General features: G+C 51.3%; 10 protein-coding genes across 10 annotated transcripts; 5 read left to right on the top strand and 5 right to left on the bottom strand.

Annotated features, from left to right (window-relative positions):
- Positions 1–10: 10 nt before the first annotated feature.
- CC77DRAFT_1022105 (endoribonuclease YSH1) lies at positions 11–3,487 on the top strand. The gene is made up of 5 exons (XM_018525391.1): positions 11–365; positions 418–515; positions 773–1,904; positions 1,964–2,651; positions 2,718–3,487. Exons 1-5 carry the CDS (start codon positions 243–245, stop codon positions 3,266–3,268), a joined length of 2,592 nt encoding a protein of 863 aa, XP_018383972.1. The 5' UTR covers positions 11–242; the 3' UTR covers positions 3,269–3,487.
- On the bottom strand, positions 3,343–3,615 carry CC77DRAFT_199845 (hypothetical protein). Its single transcript, XM_018530590.1, has one exon. The coding sequence runs from the start codon at positions 3,569–3,571 to the stop codon at positions 3,416–3,418; it is 156 nt and encodes a 51-aa protein (XP_018383971.1). The 5' UTR covers positions 3,572–3,615; the 3' UTR covers positions 3,343–3,415.
- Positions 3,616–3,622: 7 nt separating this feature from the next.
- On the top strand, positions 3,623–4,812 carry CC77DRAFT_199744 (hypothetical protein). Its single transcript, XM_018530588.1, has one exon. The coding sequence runs from the start codon at positions 3,727–3,729 to the stop codon at positions 4,366–4,368; it is 642 nt and encodes a 213-aa protein (XP_018383970.1). The 5' UTR covers positions 3,623–3,726; the 3' UTR covers positions 4,369–4,812.
- On the top strand, positions 4,413–5,736 carry CC77DRAFT_1051671 (hypothetical protein). The gene is made up of 2 exons (XM_018527678.1): positions 4,413–4,798; positions 4,855–5,736. The coding sequence occupies exons 1-2, from the start codon at positions 4,793–4,795 to the stop codon at positions 5,491–5,493; spliced, it is 645 nt and encodes a 214-aa protein (XP_018383969.1). The 5' UTR covers positions 4,413–4,792; the 3' UTR covers positions 5,494–5,736.
- Positions 5,619–6,597, top strand: CC77DRAFT_199836 (hypothetical protein). The gene is made up of 2 exons (XM_018530589.1): positions 5,619–6,117; positions 6,165–6,597. The coding sequence occupies exons 1-2, from the start codon at positions 5,744–5,746 to the stop codon at positions 6,382–6,384; spliced, it is 594 nt and encodes a 197-aa protein (XP_018383968.1). The 5' UTR covers positions 5,619–5,743; the 3' UTR covers positions 6,385–6,597.
- Positions 6,598–7,243: 646 nt separating this feature from the next.
- CC77DRAFT_940048 (actin-like ATPase domain-containing protein) lies at positions 7,244–9,182 on the top strand (the record flags this gene model as incomplete). Its single annotated transcript, XM_018534709.1, has 5 exons — positions 7,244–7,303; positions 7,354–7,458; positions 7,507–8,439; positions 8,490–8,928; positions 8,983–9,182. 5 exons carry the CDS (start codon positions 7,244–7,246, stop codon positions 9,180–9,182), a joined length of 1,737 nt encoding a protein of 578 aa, XP_018383967.1.
- A 304-nt stretch (positions 9,183–9,486) lies between these two features.
- On the bottom strand, positions 9,487–11,490 carry CC77DRAFT_1063195 (hypothetical protein; the record flags this gene model as incomplete). The annotated part of the gene is made up of 1 exon (XM_018528608.1): positions 9,487–11,490. The coding sequence occupies one exon, from the start codon at positions 11,488–11,490 to the stop codon at positions 9,487–9,489; it is 2,004 nt and encodes a 667-aa protein (XP_018383966.1).
- An 867-nt stretch (positions 11,491–12,357) lies between these two features.
- CC77DRAFT_1010481 (MFS general substrate transporter) lies at positions 12,358–14,121 on the bottom strand (the record flags this gene model as incomplete). Its single annotated transcript, XM_018523652.1, has 3 exons — positions 12,358–12,770; positions 12,821–13,520; positions 13,570–14,121. The coding sequence occupies 3 exons, from the start codon at positions 14,119–14,121 to the stop codon at positions 12,358–12,360; spliced, it is 1,665 nt and encodes a 554-aa protein (XP_018383965.1).
- A 1,519-nt stretch (positions 14,122–15,640) lies between these two features.
- Positions 15,641–16,980, bottom strand: CC77DRAFT_199482 (Cupredoxin). Its single transcript, XM_018530587.1, has 3 exons — positions 16,564–16,980; positions 16,267–16,496; positions 15,641–16,213 (listed from the first exon to the last, which is right to left on the bottom strand). The coding sequence occupies exons 1-3, from the start codon at positions 16,840–16,842 to the stop codon at positions 15,904–15,906; spliced, it is 819 nt and encodes a 272-aa protein (XP_018383964.1). The 5' UTR covers positions 16,843–16,980; the 3' UTR covers positions 15,641–15,903.
- Positions 16,981–17,703: 723 nt separating this feature from the next.
- Positions 17,704–18,765, bottom strand: CC77DRAFT_199480 (hypothetical protein). Its single transcript, XM_018530586.1, has one exon. It carries the CDS (start codon positions 18,667–18,669, stop codon positions 18,100–18,102), a length of 570 nt encoding a protein of 189 aa, XP_018383963.1. The 5' UTR covers positions 18,670–18,765; the 3' UTR covers positions 17,704–18,099.
- Positions 18,766–20,443: the final 1,678 nt, after the last annotated feature.

Here is a 20,443-nt window from a genome sequence, read left to right as displayed (position 1 = left end):
CTCGGCGCTGCTGCACTTTGTCTCGCACCCTCGCATTGTCCAATCGAGGCGTTGAATACTCTTGCGATACTAATCCGCGACTAACGAGATAGGTCCGGTCGCTGCTCGTGGCTACTTTACGCGTTCTTCGCCGGCTACAATTCACGCACCCGATAGCTTCACCTCCGTCACCCGTATAACGCGTATCGGTCCGTCATACCTCAACCTGCACAATCATGGCGTCGAAGAGAAAGGCAACTGCCATGGCGCCCGAAGATGAAGACCCAATAGATCCGTCCGACGAGCTCATGTTCCTCTGCTTAGGAGGCGGTAATGAGGTCGGTCGGTCGTGTCATATCATTCAGTACAAGGGCAAGACGGTCATGGTGCGCATACAGGACTCGAATCTTCTCTGGCGACCATGCTAATGCCGAACAGCTTGATGCCGGTATGCATCCCGCACACGAAGGCTTGTCGGCAATGCCATTCTACGATGACTTCGATCTTAGCACTGTAGACGTGCTACTAATTTCACAGTATGTATACGCACGTCTTGCTTGCCATGGTAGTTGGGGTTCGGCGCATCACTGGAGTCGGACCATGAGCGCGCAAAGGGCACTCGCAGTTCAGCGACTTGTATATCACTATGAATGGAATATTATTTGCTTCCTCTCCGCTCGACTTCGATGATGTGCCCCTCCCTGGTTCCCACCAATGTATCTACCACCTTGGGCGCCTCTTCCTGACTCCTTCCTGGGTCTCCTGACCGTCCAGTATGCTGACATCCGGCTAGTTTTCACGTCGACCATGCTGCTTCCTTGCCCTACGTGCTTGCGAAGACGAATTTCAAGGGCCGCGTATTCATGACACATCCGACCAAAGCCATCTACAAGTGGCTTATCCAAGACTCCGTTCGTGTCGGAAACATGTCGAGCAATTCTGAGACCAAGATCCAAATGTACACTGAGGCGGACCATCTCAATACCTATCCCATGATCGAATCGATCGACTTCTACACTACACATACCGTCGCTGGTGTACGAATCACACCATATCCTGCCGGCCACGTACTCGGAGCAGCCATGTTTCTTATGGAGATTGCAGGCTTGAAGATATTGTTCACTGGTGACTACTCGCGAGAGGACGACCGGCATTTAGTATCAGCGTCGGTACCACCGGGCGTAAAGATCGATGTCCTTATCACCGAGTCGACGTTTGGTATCTCGATGCACACGCCACGTGTCGAGCGAGAAGCACAACTCATGAAAGCTATCACCGATGTCCTCAACCGCGGCGGCCGAGCTCTTCTTCCAGTATTCGCTCTGGGGCGAGCCCAGGAACTTCTTCTCATTCTGGACGAATACTGGAGTAAGCATCCAGAGGTCCAGAAAATACCCATCTACTACAACTCCAGCTTAGCACGGAAGTGTATGCAGGTCTACCAAACCTACGTGTCGGCCATGAACGACAACATCAAACGCCTCTTCGCCGAGCGCATGGCCGAGGCGGAAGCTGCTGGAGATACTGGACGACGTGGAGCCTGGGACTTCAAGTTTGTCCGCTCACTCAAGAGTCTCGAGCGTTTCGACGACCTGGGTGGATGTGTCATGCTTGCTTCGCCAGGTATGATGCAGTCCGGAACATCGCGTGAGCTGCTTGAGCGATGGGCACCTGACCCAAGGAACGGTGTCATCATCACCGGTTACTCTGTTGAGGGCACAATGGCGAAGCAGATTGTCCACGAGCCAGATCAAATTCCTGCCATCATGACCCGAGCGAGTAACTCAGCACGACGACCAGGTCAAAGAGAGAATGAGCAGACCATGATTCCCCGGCGATGCACAGTCCAGGAGTACAGTTTCGCGGCGCATGTCGATGGAAAAGAGAACATGGAGTTTGTGCAGGAAGTTGCTGCTCCTGTTGTTGTAAGTTCAGCTCACCTTGCATATTCACGGTGAAGAAGCTTGTACTCACCAAAGGCTAGATTCTTGTTCACGGCGAGAAGGGTAACATGACTCGTCTAAAGTCTAAACTCCTTTCCTTCAACGCTCAGAAAGCCGTCCCCACGAAAATTTACTCCCCAGCCAACTGTGAGGAACTCCGCATTCCTTTCAAAACCGATAAGATCGCCAAGGTAGTGGGAAAGTTGGCCTCTATCGCTCCACCTCTGCCTCGCTCCCTGACTCCGAACGGCGACGAAAGTATAAGTGCTGCAGAAGACCAAGAAGGCGAGAAGGTGGATATGATTAGTGGAGTTCTCGTCCAAAACGACTTCAAGATTTCGCTCATGGCACCCGAAGATCTGAAGGAATACGCAGGTCTAACCACAACGACCATTTTATGTCGTCAGCATCTCACTCTGTCGGCTGCTGGAGTCGATCTAATACGATGGGCGCTCGAAGGAACCTTTGGTGCTATCAAAGAGAGCAGTCTCACCGACGCTGCCGTTGACGGTAAGATGAACGGCAACGGCACGACTCACGATGAGGAGGCAGATGAAGAAGTCAGCCGAACAGAAACAAAGTTCACGGTAATGGACTGCGTGAATGTCCTCATCAAGAACGGAGGAAGAGTAGAAGTAGAATGGGAAGGCAACGTAATCAACGACGGTATCGCCGACGCCGTTCTTGCAGTTCTCTTCACCGTCGAGTCTTCTCCAGCAGCTGTTCGACGTAAGTCACATCCCCCAATCCAGCCTAGCACTCCGATCAGACCTCATACTAACACACATCATCTAGAATCTTCAAAACAACACTCTCATACCCATGCATCCCCACCCAAAGAAGAAGAGGAAGACGAAATACTCACCACAAAACTGACCCACCGCTTCAAGAAGCCTCATCCTCACCGCACAACAGACCCTTCCACCCGTCTGGCCCGCCTCTTCCTCTTCCTAGAAGCTCAGTTCGGCGAAGAAGCAGTCCGGCCCATTACTCTCCCTCGCAACAGCACTACAACCGCTACTGCGAACGGCACTCCGGCAGCCAACCCTGATTCAATGGATACCTCAACTCCAGATGATGCCAAGTCACAAGAGCCCTTTAGTGTTGCTGCTCTCCCGCCTCCCATTGCACCAGACGACCAGTTGTCCGCAGAAGACAAAGCAGAGCTCAAACGTCTACACAACCTAGGTATACCTGTTCCTGGTGTCGAGATTAAGTTTGACAAGTGGGTGGCGAAGGTTTGGTTGGAGGATTTGGATGTGGAGTGCGCGAATAATGCGCTTAGGGCGAGGGTCAAGGCTGTGGTTGAGAGGGGGGTTGAGACGGTTAGTGGATTGTGGCGGTAGACGGAGTCGGACGAGGAAAAAGAAGCAGGCTCAGAAAGTATACAGGAGAAGGGAATGATGACTGAGTGAACTTTGCTTCGAGATCTAATCTAGGGCGACGATCTTCTTCTATTTTCTACATCGAGTTGAACAAGTTATGTGGTGTTTCTACCTGCAATGAACGAGGTCGATGATAATATGAGAATTTTCACTTTCAAAGCTCATGTTCCTATATCTACACTGTGGCGCTTGAGAAGCAAGCCTAGCACTGGGAGTAACAATATGCTTGCGTATCCTATCTTTCTCACATATGTGTGGTACCATTGACTCTTCATTTACATCTAAACGATTCGCTGTCACTCTAGCGTGTTAATCGCAAAAGGTAGTTTAGAACGACTACAGGGACGAAGCGTACGCTGAAGTGTCCGGGCGGGTTCCTGTCTGTAGAGAGAAGGGCACTTCACCGAGAGAAGACCTGGATGCACTGTTCGAGGGAATGTGGAGATCCGAAAGTGCTTAAAGTGCCCAAGCTCGAGAAGTTGAGGAAGTTAAATACCATACCGGAGAAGTCACATTGCAGGAACGGCACTCGACTCGATATCAGAACACGGTGTCAAAAAGCATTCATCATTTTCTCGTTGAGTCACGGACTATGTTGCATGGATGCTGTGTACGGTTCGCTCCCTGTGATGGTTGCCTCGAAGGCTCAACGAAAGCGAACTGGTGCCTATCCCTGTAGGACAATTACCGCTGCCGACACTACCGGTAGATGTGGGCAAAGAAATTCTTTCGTTAGGTCGAATGAACCCCTTCGGTACTTGGTACACAGAGCGCTTGCAAGTCTATCCGCTATTTTAGGCCTGAAACGCGTTCCTGAATTTCCAGGCATTGTCGCGTCGCGGGTCCAAGTTTCGGAACTGTGGCGGTGCGATGGCCCTTCCTCCCTAGAAGCACTGATCTTGCTGGCGAACCTTGTTGCGTTGAAGGAAAGCTCAGGCAAGTCCGCTATCCAGAAAACTTTTTGGATGTGTAAGATTGCTGCCGACAGGTATTTTGCGATAATTGACCAAGGTGAGCCGCATGCCGCGATGTCTGCCTTGCCGGCTCGGCGGCTTTCTTGAGGGTCAAGCCTCAGCGCTAAACCCACATGCCCCCCTCGCTCCAGCCACAATCGTCACGACGCATTGGTCTCTCAACTACGCGGATCCATGCCATGGCAGATAGCTACCCCCCAGCCATCTGATGGGGGGCCGCGATAGACTACTGCGCACTTGCTGCGGAAGGCCTTGGGCGCCTGTTGCAGTTGCCTTGTACACTTTCTCTATCCTGTTCTGTGACTGTGACTGCTCCGACTGCTAATCTTCTTTGTACTGTGCTGTGTGATACGTGTCGCAGCCAGCCTCTTACTGATAAGGGCAAACAGGTTCTTGATGATATAGGTTACGGTAGCTTCTTAGGTTGTGCTTTGAGGAAATCGGACGCTCTTTTGGCAGCACTGAAGGGATATTTGAGAAAAAGACGGTATCGTGACTTTGGAGGTTCGTCATGGAGGTATGCAGGCAGCTTAACCTTCCCACCTGATGTCGAATCAACTAACCTTCCTGCAGGACACTATTAGATTACATGGCGACTCTCCAGCACTCACGCGAAGCACATCGCCCACACAACATGCATCACCAAGCTCCTCAGACTCGTCAGCGACGATAAAACCACTACCCACGATACCACACATGCCCCCTCCCTACGCAGACCAAGAGCCGTACCGTGATGATCCCCCAACACCCACAGAAGGCATATCCTCGACGCGTCATCAACTCATTTCACCCACATATGACCCGCACTCTCAGCACAGTCTGGTGTACCAACCATACACAGACACCTCACCACCTCACACACCAATCGCCGACGACGTACCTCTTGCACATCTCCTCTCCACGCACACGTACGCGCAATCAACGGAGTTCTCGATCCAATCTGACGATGCCTTGTACCCAGCTGATGCACCACCGTCATACGCAATCGCAGTCCGACAATCATATCGCGACACACTCATCCAATACATACCTAGCAGCCAGCACGACTCCCGAATTGCAGAAGACGAGGAAAGCCAACTGGGTATAGACGCGACAAGACCAGATGATGTGCGGTATTCGGTCGAGAGAATCGTCGCCATGTTCGTTGTTGCGCTGCTCTTGTTGGTAGTGTCAGGGGTGCTTGCTTGGCTTGCACTGGGGAACATGGGATGACAGTAGAAGTGAGGGACGTTGTCTGCGATTGAGGAAACGGAAGGAGTTGGACATGAATATGATACACACGCGAACTGTTTTCGCGACTACTTTGGATATGATGGTAGTACAAATTCGGGCATGGGAGTTTTGCATTGGAAATAAGGATTTTGGATAATTCGAAGCAATGTTTGGCATAGCATCTAAGATGACATCATGTAAAGACCCTTTGGCTTCACTCTTGTGAAGACGTGCAGTGAAGTATAAAGAGATGGCTGGTAACACATGCCTCACAACCAATTGCACGCTAGGATGGCAATTGCAGAAAGCGAAAGCGACGTCTTCGGAACACAGACTTGCATCAGATCGTCATACAGAATTCCCTGACAGCGTTATGCTGCCCTGCCTTAATATTAAGACTCAGTCCACCGTAATGAACGCTAACATACCACAGCCAAACAAATCGTGTTCCAATATTAGACACCAGCCTTATGGACCCTGGAGTGGAGCTCCCCAGTTTGGTGGGTCCGTATGGGCATCGGGACAAAGAAACGCGAAGATGGGAAAGCGAAGATACAGACCGCTTGGAGAGATGAAGCTTTGTGTTCTTGTACAACTTGCAGCCCATTGCTCGCATAGGGAAACGTAGGCGAACGTGCAACCTGAGGCATCGAGAGTGCTGATGTGAGCAGTATGCAGCAGAGACCCACCCAGGCTCGGGCTCGTAAGACGGTAGGATTGTTGACGGGACCGTCAGGCCGCCAGAGGGAAATGGCATCCTTCGTAATGGAAAACTCCCCTTGTCGTCCTATCCAGCACGTGGTGACTCCCATAAAGCATGCTCCCGGGATACAGTACGGCAGGAACCGGGGTACCGCTGAGGACGCTGAACAGGCGGGATGTTGTGTTTGACAGCTCGACGTGGCTGGTTCTGAGCGATTCAATTAGTGTGTGGCGTCGCCGTAGCGGTCCAGGATGTTGACCGGCGGAGGATGACCCGCTATTGTGTACAATTCACCCCGCCGCGTCAATTTCGCCAGCAAGCGCCGTGGTCAGGAACGAGCAACTCAGTGATCGCGCGCTTTGTATCTGCCGTGTCAAGCTTCGAGGATACAAAGCCCGTCACTAAGCACTCTCAGCCAATTCCTCGGGGACTGCGCCGCACCCCCAGCCGGCGGGCTTTCCCTCACACAGCCTTGCAGCTTGCTCCGTTTGGACAGTGCCCAGCTTGCTGTCAGCCGCAGCAGCACCTCTCCCAAATATCCTTGATCGCACCCCACCCGCTGATTCTCAGCCCTCTCCCTCTCTCAGTCTCATGAATTCCATGAACACCCGTTTCAAGAACCTAGTGGGTTCGAAACGAAAGAGTTCCTCACACAACCCCTCGCCCACTCCCCAGAGCAATCCCGCCCCCACAGGCACCCAACGACCAACCTCGCTGTCCCCCCAGGCCTCGTCGAGCAGCTCGTCGCTCCCCATGAATCCTCAAAACCCGCTGGGCCGCCCGCCCTCGTACACATACGCCCCTCCTGGCGGACTCGGTGCGCCGCAACAACAGCACGGCCGACCCGCGAGCCCTCTACCGCCCATCAACACGGGCGCGCCTGGCTACCCTCCCCAGCAGACGCCCATGGGCTACCCGCCGCAGGGTGGTCCGCCTGGCTACCCTCCCCAAGGGCCGCCTGGACAATACGGCCAGGGCTACGGTGCACCTCCGCCTGGAGCTCCTGCCCCTCATGGTGCGCCCACATCATACAACAGGCCCTCGGGCATGGCAGAAGTAGCCGGCGAAGGTCGTTCCAAGGCTCAGCTCATTGTTGGCATCGACTTTGTGAGTAGCCTCAGGCATCACGAGGCGCAGCAACTAACCACCCCAAACAGGGCACTACCTTCTCAGGCGTCGCATTCGCCTTTGCTACCAACACCGAGGCCAAGGAAGACATCATCACCGAATGGCCTGGCGCCGGTAACCAGACAAAGCAGAAGGTGCGACCCACATGACCACATCGACGTGACAGGACTAATGCGCCGCAGATTCCCACCGTCCTCTACTACGACCAGTACCAGAAAGTAGTAGGATGGGGCCCTGACATCGCCGATGCTTTGGCCCCCACGGGCTACCCCAAGCCTGGTGTGCAAAAGGTCGAGTGGTTCAAGCTGCAGCTTATGCTGTCCGGAAACACATACATCGACCCCATCAACCTTCCACCGCTACCTCCTGGCAAGTCCGAGATCGATGTGGCCGCCGACTACCTCTTCCACCTGCGCCAGGCAATGCGCAACCAGCTGCAAAAGACGCTTGGTGAGGTTTTCAACCGAGAGGAGCGCAACATCAGATACTACCTCACGGTACCTGCCATCTGGAACGATGCTGGAAAGGCTGCAACGCGCGCGGCTGCCATTCAGGCTGGTTTCTTGCGGGACGAAAACGACAACAGATTGACACTCATCACCGAACCCGAAGCCGCCGCCATGTTCTGTTCAAAGACTGGTCTGCTCAACCTCAAGATACACGACGCCGTTCTCATCGTCGATTGTGGTGGTGGAACCGTCGATTTGATTGCCTACGAAGTCGAAGAAGAGCAGCCCTTCTCCGTCGCCGAGTGCACAGCTGGATCCGGAGACTCGTGCGGTTCCACTGCGCTCAATCGCAACTTCAGCAACATTCTCCGAGCCAAGATCAGGAAGATGAAACTCCCAGATGGTTCCAAAACCGCCGGCAAGGTGTATGCCAAGTGTATCATGGATTTTGAGAATAGGATAAAAGCCGATTTCCGAAACAATGGTCAGAAATGGGCCGTCGACGTTGGTATCGAGGCAGAGTTCCCCGAGGCTGGCATCGAAGAAGGGTATATGACTTTTACGAACGAGGAGATTCTGCAGTGCTTTGAGCCGGTCGTGAACCGTATCCTTGAGCTTGTCAGGAATCAGATCATCGCCATTCAGGCACAGAACCGGTCATTGCAGGTGAGCAACACGAGATTGAAGCTTTTTACATCCAGTACTAATCAGCACAGAACGTCTTGGTTGTCGGTGGTTTTGGAGCCTCTGAATACCTCTTCCAACAAATCAAACTCCACGTCCCACCTCAGTTTCAATCAAAGGTCGTCCGTCCCATGGACTCTGTCGCCGCCATCGTCAAGGGAGCCGTCACAGCAGGTATCACCGAGCGTATCGTCACACACCGTGTTGCACGTAGGCATTACCTCATGGCAACTCTCCAACCCTTCAAAGAGGGCCACCACCCCGAACAATACCGAGTCCCATCTCTTGACGGCAAGGATCGCTGCAAGTACACACGCCAAATCTTTGTGCAAAAGGGACAAAGAGTCAAGATCGGCGAGCCGGTTAAAGTCTCGTTCTTCAGACAAGTTGCACCCGGCGCTACACTTATGTACGAGGATATACTCTATGCGTGTGATGACGATGTTTGCCCGGAATACACCAAAGACCCTCGTAAGTTGAGAGAGATTATCCAACGAAGAAAACATCTTGCTAACGGCCAAGTAGGTATCAAGGAAGTTGTCACACTCACTTCTGATCTCTCACGAAAGAATCTCGAAAAGGATTTTGAACGCATGGACACGCCCCAAGGTACTTTTTACCGTGTCTACTTTGACATTTACCTTACTCTCGATGGCTCGGAGTTCAATGCCGAGCTGGTTTGCCAGGGCGAGGTCATGGGCAGGTGTACTGCGCGATTCAGGTAGAGTGTGGGTTGGTAATGCGTGGAACGCCCGTAAAAGTTTACCCGACTGGTTTGCTAATCTGATGGAGAGACCATATTTTTGGACATCTTATCTAAATATCGGCAGGATGTATGGGCTAGATGGGGACACGATTGCGACTCTTTGTTCTGCGCGGATCCTCATCTTCTTGTTGACTTTCTTTTACGATCTGGTTGAGAGCGTCGACGATGTTATCTATACAAGCATACCCCTCAAACGTTTCAATGGCAAAATTCTTCTAATTGTTACACACTAATCTATCCAATATGAGTTCGAGCGCAGTATATCAAAGGTCCTCGCCCGATTGAACTGCGAAGCCTTTCCTAAACTCTGCCGAAATGAGTGTCGCGCACCCCTCTAGAGAGCTTTGGCGGTAGCCATTGTCCGACCTAGTTGTATAAGAATTTGACGGTAGGGTCTCGGTGTCGCTGGTCAGCGAGGGAGTGCTGGTGCCAAAGTGATCCCCATCAAAGTCTGCAAAGAGGGATTGGTCAATGGAAGAGTCGGAGTCACTTTCTGAATGAGTATCAACCGAAGACATGACATCGGGTACTGACGGTACCGCGTACTCGTAGTATCCAAGGCTTGGACGGTTTTCTTCTGAGAAAGAACGTACAGGTGAACTACAGACCGACGCTCCACGGATTACCGGTGGTTCCAGATCTAAAGCATCTGAATATGCGTAATGGTCGTCTCCATCGGTTCTTTCTCCAGCATTGGTGTGGTTTTCGTAGGCATAGTCACCTTCATGCGTAGATGAACCTACCGAGAACCTTGAATCGATTGACAATCGACGCTCAACTTTAACAGTCTCGGAACCACTATCTGATATGGAAAAGCGGTAGCTTGCTGGAACTACCTCTGTGATGATGTAGTCATCCAACGAGAATCGTCGAGATGCTGGAATGGCTTCTGGGATGCCATCGGAAACGTCATCTGGTACGCTGGCTTCAGTTGCTGGGTAGCCTGAAGATTGCGAAACCGAACTAGCACTTTCCAGAGAGAATCTCCGAGATGCAGAAACAGCTTCTGGAATGTCCTTTGAAACGTGGTCTGACATACCAAAATCAGTTGCTGCGTAGTTTCGGCGACTTGTCGATAGCGAAGTCAAAGCTGGGCCTGAAGTGGTCTTCAAAACACCGAGATCTTGCCACAGAAGGTACTCATTACGCTGAATGAGGGGCGGCAAACCTGGCTTATCAGCCATGGAAAGCACATCCTTTGTACCACGCAGAGGTGGAGGACGAGGTTCGTTTGCGGCCTCGTTAGTGTGCGTATGCCTTTGAGGACGATTCACCGAGGCAGCATCGTGACGCTGATACTTACAGACCTTCTTTATTGATGTCACTGGTAGCTTTGTTCGTTGCTGTGGTCCTGGAAAGGGAGAGTCTGGACGCTTTGGATGGTACAGGGATTGTTTAGGAGGGGCTTCAAAGATAGTAGTACCTTTAGTACTCTGCCTCCGCGATTGCTTGGTTAGTGGTCGTTTCTTTGTTATCGGAGCATGACCAGTCTGTTGCACTGCAACTGGTGCTGACAGATCGTACTCATCGGCTTCACTACCAGGGCAATATCCAAGATTTGTATACTTCTGAGCGCGTGACTTTAGTCTTGGTCGACGATTGGTTCGGTACCGCACAGCGTTACAACGCTGAAGTTTTACTGTAACCTGAGGAGAAAGCTGCGATGTAGAAACATCCCCTAGCGTTTCATCACCACATGGCTTAGGCAGTCGGTTCTTTGCAGCTGGTACGTCATCAATAGGTGTCGGCAGCAGCGCTGGTCTGAATCGTACCGCTCTACGAGCTTGTGCAAAGAAGGTAGAGACAGCGTTGGCCACTTTTGGTATGCAAAACTGCTCGTTCTGTTTCTTGTCAGGCTCTACACCACGACTTCCAGTATACTCTTCAGCTGTCATGGGAGCCATAATCATACTATCGAGCGAAGGCCGGGGTTGCTGGGCAGAGTCCTGACGAGGCACTGTCATCTCCATGTCCAGTCCCTCACGAAACATGGAGACGCCGGTAGGGTACTGAGCATACCTTGGCTGAGGGCGAGGATACACACGCACAAACTGGCTTTGTTGATTTTCGGGGACTAGAGCAAGGATAGTCTCGATGTCGTGACAAGCGCAACGGGGGTTCTCTGTATGCTTGTGCGCGCGCATTTCCGCGTATGTCAACATAGCCATGCCCGTGACACTGGGTTTCGGCTCATTCGTCGCGCTATCGAGATTACCCTGAGGCTTCGATTTGTGTGTCTTCGCGAAATCCAGATGTTCCATCACCATGTTTAGTGTTTTGAACTTGTAAAAGCTGGGTGTTGAACGTTTGACGGAACCGTGAGTCGCTAGTTGATAGCTCAGTATCTTTCTGTTATGTATTGGCCAAAGAGCGTACTGAGCTGTAAGACTACACGGTTGTCTCTGCTTTGACGGGTATGGATGTGTTCCCTAGGAATATATGGGTGATCTTCCTCTTATCATCCGGGATGATTCCAGCAATGTCTGCGAACATATCCAGTATATTCATGTGAATAGACGTGGCGGTGAAATTGACTTACAATGTCTGACATAGTGAACTGATTGATAAATAACTAGAAACAGTCAGACGAATCCACTCGAGTTGCGTTAGTATATATAGCAGCTGGTATCACACGTAAGCTGGATATATAGTGATAGCATGCAGACATCCTCACTAACTACAGCGTCACACCACGAAGGTAAAAGACTATACAAGTCTGTTAGTGGTTGACGGCCCGATATGTAGAAGCTGAGAGAAGCGTCCGAGATTTTAATAAGAGCAGTTTATATCATATTTGTTGTGGGAGTCTAACAATCAGAGATTGGACATTCTCATGTGGACTCTAGTAATGATATGTGACAATATATACGTAAAACTTTGTACTGTGTCGACACTCTGTGCTGGGAGTGAAACTCATCATTCATCATTCTGCTGTCTCTTGGTCGTCTCATAGCGGTGAGACAAAAGAAAAATCCAGCTCATACATATCGCGATATGTCTTGGACTTGAACAAAGTAGCGACCTCATGAAGAGTGTTACAGGACGAGTGGTATATGGCGAAGAAGGAGACATCTGCATTGCTTCCGAAAGTATCATACAAAAAGCAGGGGTATCATGAACTCTTTCACCGGAACTTAGGCCGGTAGGTTGTCAGCCTTACTGAGCCGTCTGACGCCCTCCGCCTTCCTGTCTTCCGCAAGGATAGAGGCGAATTTACTAGCCTTCCTGATCTGCGGGCCCTTCCAATAGAAAACGTAGATCGGCACCACGACCAGACACGACAAGCATGCCAAAAGAGTGGTGGCATACTCAGACTTCTGGGGACTCGTAGATGCGAGATTGTTGTACAGAGGTGTGGCGTACATAGCCGAGATACCGGCGAGGAAATCACGAGCAAACGCGTTTCCGCCAGTGGCTGAAGCCGAGTATGGACCGTACGCAGCGATCATGTAATCGACGGAAGAGTAGTAGATTGCGAAGTTTGCAAGGCCGACGAGGAACGAAAAGATCATTGGTGCTATCCAATGCGTTTGAGGTGGTCCCATACCTGTACACTATTAGTCGAAGTTCAGGTGACTACATTGGAGGCCAACTTACAGGTCCAAGCAAAGCCAAACAGCCCGATGGGCTCAAACAACGCAAGCAACAGAAGTGGTTTCAAACGCCGCTCTGGCGACATCCAGTCAGGGCCATTCTTCTTGCGTAGGTGATCATCGCGCCAGAACCAAGGCCAGTACAGGAAGTATGTGAAGAAGTAGGAGGCGTTGATTGGAATGAACGCCCAAGCTACCTGCAGCGTACCGAAACCAAAGTTGTTCGGGAAAGTGACGTTGAAAGCCTCCAGGAACGTGAAGATCAGAGCGTCAGAGAAACCGGAGAGGAGCGATAGGAGCAACACGATAGGCTCACGGACGAACATCTCAAATGGTCGGAGCCAGATCTTTCCAGCTTCCTTGAGCGAGATTCGCGGCTTCTTGAGTTCGTTTGGTCCATAAACGTTGGGATCTTCGCCAGTCTCACGACGTCTCTTCGCTTCGCGGTCGATAAGAATGGTAGCTCGGCTCTCCGGCATGAAGAAATGCACTGCTTGGACAGCAACACCAAAGATCAATTGGATCCAGAAGTTCCACTGCCATGTAAGGTATTTTTCGATGGGTCCGCCGATTACACCGCCGATAGACGTTCCGATCGTAGAAGACAATACGATAAAGCATAGAGGCCAGTGCTGAGTCTCTGGTTCGTACATGTCGGCAATAAGACCAAGAGTAACACTACCTCCAGCTGTAGAGAGACCACCCTAAAAACAAACATTAGCGCTGGATGTATTCAAAAGGTGGTAAACTTACAAGAGCTCTGCAGACCACGATGGTGCCGAAGTTCGGGGCAACAGAACAGGGGATTTCCCAGATGTTGATGAGCAGCATACTGAGCTGTAGAATGGGCCATCGACCAAATTCCTCGCTCCATGGCGCCCACAGTTCGCACCCAAAGGAGTAGAAGACCAGATAGATCATCTGTCCAACGCGCGCTGCCTGTGCGCTGATTCCGAAATGTTCAGAGATGGGGTTGACAGCGCTAGGATATACCGACGTGTTGAAGTTCATGGAGATTTGAATTCCAGCAATGGAAGCCAAATACATGGCCTTCTTCCACTTTGGCCAGGAGTATGCGAGCTTATCCCAACACTCCCATTCCCTCAACTCGCGCTTTCCGTCTGGACCGGGTACCATGGAGGGGTGGTGGACTCCTTGAGGATCGACGGGGACGTTGACATCCCATTTCTCCTCGTCGCTGGCCTCAGCTGGTACGCTGGGTCGGCGCTCAGAATCATCTTTCTCGGAAACTGGTCCTGTGCCAGCTCGGGCGGGCGAAGGTTGCCTGGACTCGCGTTCCGTCATCGTAAGGTGGAATGAGGAGAGAAAGCTGGAGATGAGACTTGGGGTGCGGGATAGGGTATTAAGGCCCTCTTGAACCCAATAAAAGTCCACATTTGGCATCCACCTCCAGAATGACGTCTGAGTAGAAAGCTCGCAATGAAGAACGACTCTCCACTCAGAGAGGGTCCTGTCAGGGTGGGATCCATTGTTGTCAACCCTTGGCATAAAATGTCGGCCTAAAATTTATCGTTGGGATCGGGGTGATAGATGCCATCGACGATAGGAATGATACAGTGTGTCTCAGGGTGGGCCTAGCTTGTCAACGTCGCGGTGCTCTTTGGCGGTTGTATCTTGTGGACCCAACTATGTGACGACAAGCTTCGTCCATGCAGCGAAAAACTGTTAGTTACTTTCTTAATCCACTTCTTGCCGACGTGCGCGCACCTCCCGACAGGCGAAACGTCCGTAGATCTGCATGCGGCTGAAGATAAGAATGGGTCGAGTGGGTCCCAAACCCGCAAGTTCTCAGGCAGCTAGTGAGGTCGCCCGGTATTGCTTGAATAGTTTGGCTTTTTTGTGTTCGTATGAAATTGAGCATACTTGCTGAAAAGCTGCTCCGCTTTGCCTGTAAAGGAACACATGGAAAGGTCTTTCAGAAGACGACATACGAGTGCCTAACGGAGTCCCAGTGAGGTAGAGCAAAAAGCTCTTTATCGCCTCCAGGTATGACATGTCAGGATGCGGTCTGTCAATTGATCAACATGCCGTAGTCGTCCGATTGGGGTAAAGACGGAAGAGGCTCTGCGGGCAAGCGGGTGAAAACTTTTAGCTCAACTGCATGACATCACAACGCATGAACGCGAGATCCGCCGCGGTTCGCAACACCAACAGCATTCTTCACGATGCGATCGAGAGGGTCTCGACCTACGCTACATATACTATTTGGCGTAAGTTACCCGAAATTTTCAAACTCACAACATTGCCTCGGGTAAGCTCCAATTTTTCATGCCAACGTGCTGCAGGGTTCACTCCCTGAAATTTGAGACGTATTTTACGCACACAGCTCCCACGTGCACGTCGATTGACATGACATCGCGCACTAGCCTTTCCGAGTATCCCTTACTCGTATCCCCACTAAGTTCGACAGACCGTCTAGACTGTGGAGACAACAGGCAGGACGTCATTGAGCACGAGAATGCTGCCACAACACTACGCCCTCTAGATCGACACGACTACTCAGAAATAACAATTGTTGGACGGAACTGGTCAACAGAATAACTCAAACTCAGAATTAGAGTCGAAATCACTGAAAGAGCGTCGTTCCAACATCAAGGACACAACTGTGACTTATTCACAGCGTATATATGGCTTGAACTAACGTAAGCAGAGAGGCACGGATATATTGCCAAGCAGCGGTGCGTTGAGTTTGTGGTTACTCTCCAGAAGTTCAATAACCTGCGGCTGCTGATAAGAAAAGCATCCTACCTAGGTACTAGAGTTCTATTGGAAATTGGCCTCGCGAAGTAGAGCATGAGGACTAGAAGATGAAGTGAAGAGAATCGCCAACCACATATGAACTCAAAGCGGTCCCTTTCGTCTAAATATCATTGTTTCTAATTGAAAGCAGGGAACATCAAAATTGAACTATAAGCGAGGCCAATAGCTATCTCATTAATTTCCGTGAACTATAAAACAACACGCCCAAATCTGAGTGCAGAACCAGCTCAGTATCATCATCCTAGAATTGGTATCACAGCAAAAAAGCATACATTTCTTCCCTCCATAAATTCACCAACGGCTCCCTTACAAAACACCAACGACAGCAGCAACGACCGCAGCAGCAGCTCCAACGTAGCTCTGCGGGCTGAAACCACCAGCAGCAACGTTAGCAGTGGCCTGAGCAGGAGCACCACTGGCAGAACTACTAGCACCACCTGCAGCACCACCAGAGGTACTATCAGTACCAGAGTTCGCGCCACCACCAGCTGAAGGCGAGGTGGGTGTGTTGCCTGTGGCGCCGCCTGAGCCGGCTGCTTGGCCAGGGGACAGGTTCTCCGTAGCTTGAGCGGCGAGAGCGACAAAGGCAGACATTGTTTTATTGCCGGACGTAGGACTGTACGTATATAGTTAGTGGATGTGTTTGGGAATGCGAGAATAATGACTTACGCGTTGATAGCACCGACCATACCAGCTTGGCAATGCTTGCCCTGAGAGCAGTAGAACCAGACTGGCTTCGCATCTGCGACACGGATGGTGTATGTGAGGACTTGACTTGTAGCAGTAACGGAAGCGTTCGTAGGCATGAAGCCAGAGAAGAAGGCATCGGTTTTGTTGGACATGATGTTTTGGATGGGTGTGCATGGGTTGTCGAAGGTAGATTGAACGACTGAGTGGTTCTGTTTAGGAAATGTTAATTAGGTTCCACTCGAAGAAGAGGAAGTGATGGATCAAGATATGACGTACCTTGGGGTGAAATTGGAACTGAACAAGATCTCCTGGCTGTGCGACAACGTTGGAGGGAGAGAAGGTCAGGCTTCCATTTGGACCTCCGACTTGGACGACGTGTGTCATGACCATGCCTGCCATTGCAGATGGCTGAGATGTCGATACGCTGCCCAACACAGCTGAGGAGAGGGTCGGCTGAGTGGCGGAGGCCATGGATACTGAAGCGGACATGGAAGATTCTTGGGCGCACGCGAGGCCGAAGACGGCGGAGAGGATGGTTGCTCTTGAGAAATACATGTTGACTATTGTATGTGATATTCGTTCGTATGGAAAGCGATTTCGATATTAGGTATGCGATTCGTGTTCTGATGCTCAATGTCTCGTCAAGAGAGTGGATGTGCGACTAGCGCTCGGTTTGGATAGGTGAAAGAATATGAAGCTGGACTAGCCAGTCGTTTATTAAAGATTGTGAAGAGGTAAGTAAAGAAAGATAGATGCAAGGAAAATGCAACACAAAGTGATGAGAGACGTGAGAGATGCGGAGGATAAGAAAAAGAGAAGCCTGAGGTGACGGCTATAGGGCCATCTTAAGGCATGACAGATGTGCATGCGTGGCCAGGGCGGTTAGTAGGTGTTCCGATACATGGGGTTGGTGTTGCGACAAGTTGGAGGCGTGGGGTGCTTCAGCCTCCCGGTTCGGCTGAGAACCCTGTAAGTAAGGCTTAAAACGGGTATATTTGAGCGCAGCTTGAAGTTTAGACATCGGCGCTGGACATTTTTAATATTGTGAACAAATCGCTTAAAGGACAATTGAACGTAGTATGTTATAACACCAAGTACACAGATAGAATTGATGTAAAGTAGCGTTGATCATGTCACGATGTTGGTGTTCGTCGTGATGTAGCTGGGTGTTCATGATGCGACGCGCTTCGCGTTACGGCTGTGTTTGAGCCCAACCCCATTGTGCTTCAAGCCGTACGTGGCAACGGCAACCACAAAACCGAATGAGCCAGGCAGCCGGAACATTCGTTTGCGAGATTGTGCATTACATGACTTTCAGGCTGCGCGCGTAAACCTCTTCGACAAGATCTTGGACGCCAGGCAACATTGCAAGATGTTTCAAACGTGTCAGGCGGTTGAGTCCTTCATTTGTCCATGGATCTTTCTGGCCTGATTCTGTATGGTAGTTCGTCCTGTAAACGATTGATGTACATGTCCATGTTTCGGTCTCTTGCCTTCTCTGCCTCTTAACTGCTGTTAGTCGCAAATTGCGCCGAATATCCGCCTTCGCTATGTTTGGCTTATGATGTTCCGAAAATAGCCTGACAACACTGGCGTCCGAAGACAGGCTGTACGAGGTGCATGTATGGTGCGGCACAACTGTCGAGCCACCGCCGTAGTCAGTGTAAAGGGCTGCTCATTGGAGTACAGCCGAATTGTAATCCCAATAGTATGTACAAGCAGGCTTGCATACATCCACATGGCAGCTGGTATCTCTTCTCCTTTCATTGCTGATCCGCGCTGAATTGTCACGTCTTCGTGTACATCCCGCCTTCAAAAGTCCAACACAAGTTGGGGCGCCAGCTTCTCAAGATCCTCTACTTGAAGAAAACCGTCAATGGCACCCCCATCTTTTGCAGACGCTTTCATCTCGTCTTGGCTTCTAAGAAAAGCTTCTGTGACGAAGATGTCAATGTACTTTCCGACCAGCTTCATCGCACCGGTTTGTATTTGTATGTTTGGATCCTCAAAGTTCTCGAGAAGCAGACGTGCGAGGAGAGGTCGTGGTACGACGGGTTCGGAAAGGGCGGGGTTGGCTGGTGGTGGTTTGGGAGCAGCGGGTGCGTCCTCCATTATGTCGTCAAAGTCTGAGAGGTTTAGATCTTCGGCAAGCTCTTCGTCTTGATCATCGTCAGATAGGTCGATTATCTCGGCCGCTGGCTGGAAGCCGTTCTTTGAGCCTGCCGCATTGCTCTTCTTGGCTGGGCCCCTCGCGCGGGAAGCTGCTGCTGGGGCGCGTTTCGTGGTTGTAGATGCCTGGGAAGCCGCGTTGACAGGCCGTGGTGGATTGAACGACGGGCCTTTTCTGCGCGAAGCATTCGCTGTCGCGTTTTTCGGTGGCATCTGAGACGTAATCGGGCCTGCGCTGCGTTGCGAGCGGTCACTTGGTGTGCGAAGTGAGGCGACTGCGGTTGGTGATGATGTCCGCGCCGATCCACACCTGGTCAACACGCCGCGCGCTCTCACGTGGATATTACCTTCACCAGCGCAATGCCATTACTCTGATACAGTAGCACTTTAAACCACACGCTCGCGATGCTCATGGCATTCAGATCGACAGCGCATTCATGGAGCGCGAACAGCAGGCTTGTATTTCCAGGGACAGGCACACTATGTGCATTAATGCTACATAGCCAGCATGATGCACGCCATATTGTGCCAGCTGTATCTCGCTGCACTGTACTGTCATGGATTTGCACGCTTTTTCAACCAAGGTGATAATAGGGGATTGCTTCTGATTGCCAAGCCAACCTCATCCAACCGACCGTTGAACAGGTATAAGAAAACACCGTTATACGGCTAAGGAGAAACACAGACCACGCTTCCTTCGTGTGCCGCCACAAACCCACCTTGAAAGCTTGACAACTTGATCGCGAGCCCAAAAGGCGGGCCGCACGGTTGCGCCATTCAGTTCGTATTGACAATCACGGTTACTTGCGTAGTCTCCGCATTTGATCGAGCCTTCACGATGGGGCTGCAAACTAAAGATACCCGCGAACTTGTGTAATCAAGACGCCATAGTGGCGCCAGAGGGCGGTTTCAACCAGACAAAGAAACGGACCAGCCGTTGAACTATTCTGCTGGTTGAGACGTGAGCCATATGTAGCGAAACGAGATAGAGGTAGTACTATGCGACCGGTAGGGTGTCTCGTTACACGGCGTTGGCAGCAGACATTTCGAAAGGGTCTTGACATGCAGAACGCCTGACACATAGTACATATAGGGGACTGTGCCACGAACAAAGAGGATTTCTTTGGACTGAGGGGGACCTCAGTACTTTTCATTCCGATTGGGTAATGATCGAGTGAGGATTGGAACAGTCATTTCGGAAGAAGTCGAGGCGCAGCGAACATGACAGGCGCAAACTTGGGCGGTTGGCTATCTGCTATGGTGCAACTCCTTACACAGATAGGGAGCCATGCTGTTTGCAACTGTTATCGATGTTCGATCCATTGAATATAAGTGGAGATTGTTAGATCCCGTCGCATTGGGGTCGAGACTCTGAGATGGAAAGGAACTAGTACCTGCATCAGCTGTTTATCTCCCGTCCTTTTGCACTGGGAATCATTTTGGCATTCACATCACGACTGAAGGGTGCATGCTGATGGCTGTTGCAGTGACGGGCTGGTGACTCGTGCGATATTGCGCCCGCCTCGATCTGGCTGGCATAGGCACTTCTGAGTAACATGTGGGCGACGAAGTGTGTTGTGGCTTCGCTCGGCTTCGCTCCGGACTGCGGAGGTAGTGCCTAGGTATCTAGACACAACATGTGCCAGTCACCACCCTCATGCTGTGCGAGCAGGGCGGCTCCAGGTAGAGTAGGGCGGGTGCTGCTTCTTCCCGCTCGCGTAACTCAGAAGAAATCTCGACCAAAAGCGCAGAGACACAGTATGGCACAAGAGGCCCGCCCGCCAAACAGAGGTCGAGACTCCGGAGCGTCCTCCCAAGAGCAGCGGGTCCAGGCTAGGCTGGGTTTGGCGGGGTAGGAGAATGGCCGGTGATGGGGTTAGTGGCAGGCTAGGAGGACAGCGTCAAACCTCGATTGAGTGGTGTTGCGTTGTCGCTGAGATTGATACCAACGTCTTAGACTAGGGTTGCGTAATGGCGGACTACGGGG

This window comes from Alternaria alternata (genome assembly GCF_001642055.1).
Source record: "Alternaria alternata strain SRC1lrK2f unplaced genomic scaffold CC77scaffold_15, whole genome shotgun sequence".
Classification (NCBI taxonomy): Eukaryota; Fungi; Ascomycota; class Dothideomycetes; order Pleosporales; family Pleosporaceae; genus Alternaria; species Alternaria alternata.
Note: the sequence above shows the minus strand (reverse complement) of the source record. Positions and strands in the feature narration are given on the sequence as shown.